This window comes from Brassica napus, chromosome C7 (assembly GCF_020379485.1).
Source record: "Brassica napus cultivar Da-Ae chromosome C7, Da-Ae, whole genome shotgun sequence".
NCBI classification, from domain to species: domain Eukaryota; kingdom Viridiplantae; phylum Streptophyta; class Magnoliopsida; order Brassicales; family Brassicaceae; genus Brassica; species Brassica napus.
Genome location: NC_063450.1, coordinates 6,097,817 through 6,106,588, shown reverse-complemented (window position 1 = coordinate 6,106,588; position 8,772 = coordinate 6,097,817). Strand labels below are relative to the sequence as shown.

The window sequence follows — 8,772 nt, the reverse complement described above, 5'->3', positions numbered from 1 at the left end:
TCACAAGCTTTACTCAAATCTTCAACTATATCAAATAAGTACCCACAAAGGCGCAATCTTTGTCTTGCTATACGCTAATTCAACCTTCTACACAAATCTTAGTCTAAACTTATTACAAAAGTACATTCAAATTCGAAACCCAGAGAAGAATCAATGAAAAGTTTTGAACTTTGGGATCAAACCTCTGCGTTTCTTGGAGGATGAAAGATAATAAGCAGCACCGGCACTGGCGGTGAGTCTTTCGACACGAGCAATCAGCGACTCGTCTATCCTATCGGAGACGACCCACGGAATCACAACTTGCGCCTCCTCTGATGATGACGATTCAGGCCTTTGTTTCTACATATTATTATATATGTGTAAACCGGTTTAATCTAGATTAGATTAGATTAGCTGGTATACTTGATTTCAGTCTGGTTTACAAGTTGAGTAATTGTATCTATATATCTTGTACCAGAACACATTCCGGAAAGTGGAAAATAAGAGATCAGTTTACCAAATCTCTCTTTGCTATCGATCTCTATTATGGTATCAGAGCATATCCTATTGATTTCTTCGAATTTTCTCGCGATTTCTTCAATTTCTGCTCAATCATCTTCCTAAACACCTTCGTTTGATCTTCTCTGACCTTTCGCAAGCTTGATCGAAGTTGATATGGGGAAGAGAGGAGGAAAAATGAAGACGCGAAGCTCAATTTCTGATGACGAAGGATCTGTGATCAAATCTCCACATGGATTCCAGATCCACGATGAACCTGCAACAACGATGACAAAGCAACAACAAGCTCGACGATCGATGACTCCGGGAGCGATGAACACACCGATGAAGTTCTCAGACGCACACGATAGCATTCACAGCCCATTCTTCCTTCATTCAGCTGATCATCCAGGTCTGACTATAGTAGTTCACACTCTTGATGGAACTAACTATAATAGTTGGTCGATTGCGATGAAGATAAGCCTAGATGCGAAGAATAAGCTGAGTTTTGTTGATGGATCTCTTCCTAGACCATCCGTTGATGATAATATGTTTAAAATCTGGAGTCGCTGCAACAGTATGGTGAAATCATGGATTCTAAATGTCGTTAGCAAGGAGATCTATGATAGTATTCTATATTATCAAGATGCTACTGAGATGTGGGATGATTTGTTTAGGCGTTTCAAAGTGAACAATCTGCCACGCAAATATCAGTTGGAGCAAGCTGTTATGACACTGAAGCAAGGAGATCTTGACCTCTCGACATACTTCACGAAGAAGAAGATTCTGTGGGAGCAATTGGCGAACACAAAATCAAGTGTAGTGAAGAAGTGTGATTGTGAACAAGTTCAGGAGTTGCTTGATGATGCTGAAACAAGCCGAATCATACAGTTTCTTATGGGGCTTAATGATAGCTTCAACAATGTTCGTGGACAGATTCTTAACATGAAGCCAAGACCAGGCCTGAATGATATCTACAATATGTTGGATCAAGATGAAAGTCAGCGTGTGCTAGGAGGAACTCAGAAGATACTCCCGACTCCAACAGCGTTTCAATCTCACTCACCTAATGTGGAACAAAATCCGGTCTTGCTAGCTCATGGGAATTTTCAGAAGCCAAAGTGTTCACATTGCTTTCGTATTGGACACACGGTTGATAAGTGCTACAAGGTGCATGGTTATCCACCAGGACATCCACGAGCTAAGAAGAACAACTCTGTTGGGAATACGAACTTGGCAGCGGTAGGATCAAATGTGCCTGTGAAAGATCAGGGATTTGATGATGCGAGTAATAACATGACCAAGGATCAACTCCAACAGATGATTGCGTTTTTCAGCTCCAAGCTTCAGTCCTCTGGGGTCACGCCATGTTCTGACAAATCTATTGCCTCTACATCATCATCCGTACCAGTAATCTCTCAAATTTCTGGTACATTTCTTTCTCTATACAATCTATCTTATTATAACATGTTGACTTCGACTATACCTAAAGGAACTGAGCTGTCTCTTAGTGATTGGATCATAGACTCAGGAGCTAGTCATCATGTTACTCATAATAGGAGCTTATATAGAGATTACCACCCTTTAGAGAATACGTTTGTTACTCTTCCTAATGGTTACACAGTAAGAATATCTGGAACCGGTTACATTCAACTCACTGATGCGATCTCTCTCTATAGTGTTTTGCATATTCCTGAATTTAAGTTTAACTTGCTGAGTGTTAGTGTGATTACAAAATCTTTGAACTCTCAAGTTAGCTTTACTTCTGATTCTTGTTTCATTCAGGCTCTTACTCAGGAGTTGATGATTGGTCAAGGTAGTCAAGTTGCCAACTTATATGTCTTAGATCACAATAAATCGTATGCTAATCTCGTTGGTCAGGGCCCAGGTAATGTCTCTGTCTGTTCTAGCATGGTTCTTGATCCTTTGACATGGCACAAAAGACTAGGACACCCTTCTATGAAGAAAATTAATTCTCTATCTGATATTTTACTTATACCTAAAGGAAAAGATGTAAAACACTCTAAAGTTTGTCATATTTGTCATTTGTCTAAGCAAAAACGTATTCCCTTTGTATCTAGAAATCATCTTTGTTCAAAACCTTTGGAATTAATACATATTGATACTTGGGGTCCCTTTGCTGTTCCAACTATTGATGGTTACAAGTATTTTTTCACCATTGTTGATGATTTTAGTAGAGCAACTTGGGTATATATGCTTAAACAAAAATCTGATGTTTTACATGTCTTTCCTGGTTATATTGCAATGATAGAGAACCAATTGAATACTAGAGTGTGTGCTGTTCGATCTGATAATGCTAATGAACTGAATTTTACTACATTATATCATAATAAAGGTATTAAAGCATTTCATTCTTGTCCTGAAACTCCTGAACAGAACTCGGTAGTAGAGAGAAAGCATCAGCATCTGTTGAATGTAGCTAGGGCTCTTATATTTCAATCTGGAGTTCCTTTAGAGTATTGGGGCGATTGTGTCTTAACGGCTACTTTTCTTATTAATCGTCTTCCTTCTCCAGTACTAGGAAATAAAACTCCATATGAGAAACTTATGTCTAAGATTCCAGAATATCATTTACTTAAAACATTTGGGTGTCTTTGTTATGTTTCCACCTCGAACAAGTCTAGAAATAAGTTTGAACCCCGTGCTAGAGCCTGTGTCTTTCTAGGATATCCTGCAGGTTATAAAGGTTACAAACTCTTAGATATAGAGACACGCTCAGTTTCTATTTCTAGACATGTCATATTCTATGAGGATATTTTTCCTTTTGCATCTTCTCACATCACTGAGGATGTTAAAAGTTTCTTTCCTCATCTTCATTTCCCTGCATCCATAGATGTTTCAGTGCCTCTTGCGCACACATCTTCTGATACTCATCTCTCTAAAGATGGGTCATCTTCTGTGGATTCAGTTTCCCCTGAATTGAAATCCACTAGGCAAAAGAAAAAGCCTTCCCACTTGCAGGACTTTCATTGCTATAATAGTAATTCTACTCATATATCTGACCTTTCTATACCCATCACTCAAACTCCTAAACACACTTCTCCTTATCCTCTTATCAATTACATTTCTTATTCTTATCTATCTGAGCCTTTTCGTGCCTTTACTAATATCATTACTCCGGCTAAGATTCCTACAAGAATCTCTGAGGCTTTAGAGGACAAGATATGGCGTGATTCTATAGGGAGGGAGATTGGAGCTTTTATTCGTACAGGAACTTGGAGTATCACAGAGTTACCACCTGGTAAAGTGGCAGTTGGTTGTAAGTGGTTACATACGATCAAATATCATGCGGATGGAACTGTAGAAAGACCAAAATCACGGTTGGTTGCGAAGGGGTACACACAACAAGAGGGAATAGATTACAATGACACATTCTCTCCCGTGGCTAAGTTGGTGACAGTGAAGTTGATATTTGCTTTAGCATCAAAGATGAACTGGTTTCTTCGCCAACTTGACATCTCCAATGCATTTCTGAATGGAGATTTGGATGAAGAGATATATATGAAGGTTCCACCGGGCTATGCAGATATTCAAGGGGAGAAAATTTCTTCAACCGCTGTTTGTAGACTTCACAAATCCATATACGGTTTGAAGCAAGCTTCTCGCCAATGGTTTCTGAAGTTTTCTACAACCCTGATAGCTTTTGGATTTGATCAATGTCCTGGTGAACATACTCTGTTCTTGCATGAACATGATGGTGTATTTCTGGTGGTGAGTGTCTATGTTGATGACATTATAATTGCGAGTACACGTATGGAAGATGCTCAGGATTTAGTAGAGAAGCTTGCATCCGCATTTCAATTGCGTGATCTTGGACCTCCTAAATTTTTTCTTGGCATTGAAGTGGCGAGATCAACTGAAGGAATCACTATTAACCAGAGGAAGTATGTGTTAGATATGTTGGAGGCTTCGGGTTTCTCAGATTGTAAACCATCGTCTATACCCATGGAGCCGAATCAGAAGTTATCTAAGGAGGAGGGGATAGTTCTGGAAGACAGAAAACAATATCGGAAATTGATAGGTAAACTCCAATACCTAACTATCACGAGACCAGATATCACTTTTGCCGTATCCAAGCTTTCTCAATTTGCATCTGAACCTCGAGATATTCATCTTAAGGCACTTCACAAAGTCTTACGATATTTGAAGGGTTCTATTGGTCAAGGTTTGTTTTACGGTACAGATCATAACTTTGATTTGAGAGCATTTTCAGATTCTGATTGGGGAGCGTGTACTGATGATAGAAGATCAGTCACAGGGTATGCCATGTTTCTTGGAGAATCACTAGTGTCTTGGAGATCGAAGAAACAGGACACTGTTTCATTGAGTTCTGCAGAAGCTGAGTTTCGTGCGATGTGTGTAGCTAGTAAGGAGATTCTTTGGCTCACACAGGTTTTGAAGTATTTGCGAGTTCCTTTCTCTCTTCCAGCTTATCTCTATGGTGATAACACAGCGGCACTTCACATCGCCAGCAACTCTGTATTCCACGAGAGAACCAAACATGTTGAGTTTGATTGTTATAAAGTTCGAGAGTGTCTTGTGAAGGGTATTGTGAAGACGATGTTTGTACGCACAGGAGATCAGTTGGCCGACATGCTTACGAAAGCATTGTATCCTGCACCCTTCCGGAATAACATGAGCAAGATGAGTGTGATCAACATTTATGCACCTTCATCTTGAGGGGGGCTATTATTATATATGTGTAAACCGGTTTAATCTAGATTAGATTAGATTAGCTGGTATACTTGATTTCAGTCTGGTTTACAAGTTGAGTAATTGTATCTATATATCTTGTACCAGAACACATTCCGGAAAGTGGAAAATAAGAGATCAGTTTACCAAATCTCTCTTTGCTATCGATCTCTATTACTACAAGCTCAGCATCTCATCCAACAAACAAACGGTTGATCTCGTGTGATGATTTGGAGATATTTCTCAAAACATCTACGAACATCGACGAACCAATTTTTTAGACCAAACACAAAAAAGACATTAACGAAGAGGAAGAAAGAGAAAGTCAGATTTTCCCCTTTTTTGTTTTAGCCAATAACAAAGAGGCATATATGGGGTTTTTACTGATTCTAAAAGTGGTATATTAAGAACCGGTTTTGCTCATTTATCTCATTTTTGATTTTTTTTTTTTAGTTTTTTTTTTAGAACCTGTGATTAGAGACACCTTTGGAGGTGGTCTTACATGACTAGTCTGACTATTTCACCACCCTTTTTGGTCATTACTAGTTTTTAATTGTTACTTTTTGAAGAAAAGTTCAATAATATTTTTTTCTTTTACAAAGTTAAAACCAATGATAGGTACAAAAAGTTGAGTTGAACAAAAAAAAAGGTACAAAAAGTTGGAAGTAGTAACTAAATAGAGCAAAGATTATGGGCATTATCACCAACGAAACATAACTTGGTCACTCTTTTTTTTTTTACTTAACAGAATAAAAAATCAAATTAGTATGAAGCTAAATAAAATAACTGAGTTTCAATTCTGAAAAAAATGATATCCACTAAGATCCAGTCCTGAACAAATACTTATGAAATTTAATACTTACGAAACATATGAATGGATCTCTGATTTTTCTAAATTTTTATGGCATATTCTCTATAATTGTTATCATGAGGAAACATATAAAGAAATTGCCCTAATATTTTCATTAGTTTTTAAATGTATTATAATTGTTTTTAGATAAAGTATAAACAATTTGATGTTTTCTAGGTATCTTTAGCCTTCTGATATTGTATTTTGTGTTGGATCCCAACTATCTCAGGTCTGGTTCAATACAATTATTTTTTGCACATTTAAAGAAAAACAAAGAAGATAATTACTTGGAGTAAAATGAAATGTAGGTTGTTTTTTGCTTTTTAGTTTCAAAAAAAAAAAATGAAATGTAGGCAAAAATTTCGAGCACCATCTTTGAAAGTAAATCTTAAACACGTTTCTAGTTTTTTTTTCACTTTGATGATTACGTGACAAAGCACGCGGCAAATCTTAAACGCGTTTTCAAAAAAAAAAAAAATTGACAATACAATTATTGTTTTACCAAGTCGTGATTTAAGGTCTCACAAGTCTTCTTTTCTATTATAACCAAGTCGTGATAGAATATGAACAGTCCGTAACTGCTCTATTGACAAAACAAAAACAAGTAATATCCCTCAAAATTTAGTATGTTTATTGACTTCTAGATAAAAGCAAAAGGGACTTTTTCCCTTTTCTACAATAAGACATGGATATGCAGGTAAAAAACAACGAGGGTATTGGTTGGATTTTATCTTCCTAATTTACTTTTATTTATTTTAAAATCACTAAATTTTATCTATTATGTTGTACCTTTACTTTTAAAAATTAAAGTCTACATCAAGTTTTTATTTAGTTTTACCAATCATGCTTTAACTTTATTTTTAAAGCTACATAAAAAAAAAATAAAGCAATGTTATGAAAATAAAGAGAAAGTCTATATCTTTATTAGAAGCCCTATATATAGAGAATTACATAAGTATGAAACTCTAATACAATATGGGCTAGGAAATACAAAGACATTCGAATATGAGCTTCCACCAGACCTTGGTTTATAACACTCCCCTTGAAAGACCATCTCCGAAGTGGTTTGTAATACGCTTTGGATGTTGCCTCATTAAAACCTTACCACGAAAACCCAATGGGATAAAACCATGGTGAAAAAAAAGGAGTACAACACGTATTACTCCCCCTGTTGAGTACATCTATGGATGTCAGTAACGCCTTAGTAATTAGATACACCAAATCCTCGCTTGAGTGAACTTGGACGGACAAACAACCTGTATCACCAAAATAATTTACCCTTCTTCGGGTAGGTTAATATCAAATGGACCCAAGTCTTTAGTTCCTTGTAGGTATCAAAAATATGTATAATCCCGTTCTAGTGCCTTTGGGTCGATCATGAGCTATATCTAGCTAATAGATTACGGCAATTTATTTATCTAGCCTTGTATGGCTCGCCAAATCCGTCAAAACTTTATGGCACTTAGACATGGCATTTCGAGACCAAAGATCTCCTCATTTTCTTCATTAGGGCCGAAATTATATTTTCTAAACTGAGGAACCTTATAATAATGGGACTTGTCAATTCGTAAGCTTAGTCCATATCAAACTTCTTGAGCATGTTATCTATGTATGTCATTTGATGCATAAAGATTTTCTTTTCAAGGTGCTCAATGTATAATCCAATATATAATCTTGTTTTCCCAAAACCTTTCATGTTGAATTCAAATTATTTCTTGATGTATTCTATCTTTGGAAAATCTCTAGAGGTTCCGAGGATATTCAAGTCGTTCACATAAATGTATTCAATATTGTTCTCGAGAACTTGATGTATTCGGTAGTTCGATACCCTCTGGAACTTTCACATAAATTTCGTTATCCAATGGACCGTACAGATATGTATTTTATTTGCCAGACTTATAAGGAATTAGAATGTCGTTGCATCCACCACATAGGAGTATGTCTCCTTTATAATTGATTCCAGGTCTTTGTGAGAACATTATGCAATTTCACCATTCTTATTATGTTTTCTCACCAAAGACTTACTTATGTCCAACTGGTTTGACTACATCTCTTCTCTTAAGAGATTTCATATACCATGTCTTATAGCATTATAAATTTGCTTAATGAATTTCTCTGAGTAATTTCTCTGAGTGCACTCTATGATAGACGTTGGTTTCATGATTCTCGCTTTTGTCAAGCGCTTTTGTATTCAAATATTATATCATCATCGACGTCGATATTATTTTACCGGTTCTATTTATAATCCAGACATGACATAATGCATTTAGATCTTATTATTTTCAGGTACCTGATCTTTATTCATGGTCATGTCTAAGGTTTCCTTTGGACAACCTTAATTTCGGATCTGCCATTTCAATTTTATGCTCTTCTCATTTTCGAGTAATATATGTATGGAACCGTCTTATCTTAACTAAGTTCAATATCAATTTTATTAGAGCATAACCCGCTGGTATATTTCAGTTTGGATCATCAAACATGTCTGGCAATTGACTTGTTTAAGTTCTGAGAATGATTCATTCTTTGGACTCTTATTTTATATTCATATTTGAGGATCATTATTCATTCTCGAAATCGTTTACCAGCTTATTATTTCTCTCCCTGATGTTGGATATACGGATTTATCTAATCCATGGCTTAGCCTTAATCATATCTCTCGTGGCCTTATGTATTTTTATGGAGATTTATATCCAACGTATACACTTAATTCAATTTCAGATCCCATCGTATAA

General features: G+C 36.2%; 1 protein-coding gene across 1 annotated transcript; it reads left to right on the top strand.

Annotated features, from left to right (window-relative positions):
- The first annotated feature begins 359 nt into the window (after positions 1 to 359).
- On the top strand, positions 360 to 2,969 carry LOC125589905. The gene is made up of 2 exons (XM_048762580.1): positions 360 to 1,906; positions 2,263 to 2,969. Exons 1-2 carry the CDS (start codon positions 655 to 657, stop codon positions 2,295 to 2,297), a joined length of 1,287 nt encoding a protein of 428 aa, XP_048618537.1. The 5' UTR covers positions 360 to 654; the 3' UTR covers positions 2,298 to 2,969.
- The last annotated feature ends 5,803 nt before the right edge of the window (positions 2,970 to 8,772 follow it).

What these genes read in the sequence shown, in the direction of transcription:
- LOC125589905 (XM_048762580.1), top strand. Translation starts at nt 655, where the DNA reads ATGGGGAAGAGAGGAGGAAAAATGAAGACGCGAAGCTCAATTTCTGAT. An exon ending in AGTAATCTCTCAAATTTCTG is followed by an intron (nt 1,907 to 2,262) that starts GTACATTTCTTT and finishes TGTTTCATTCAG; the next exon opens with GCTCTTACTCAGGAGTTGAT.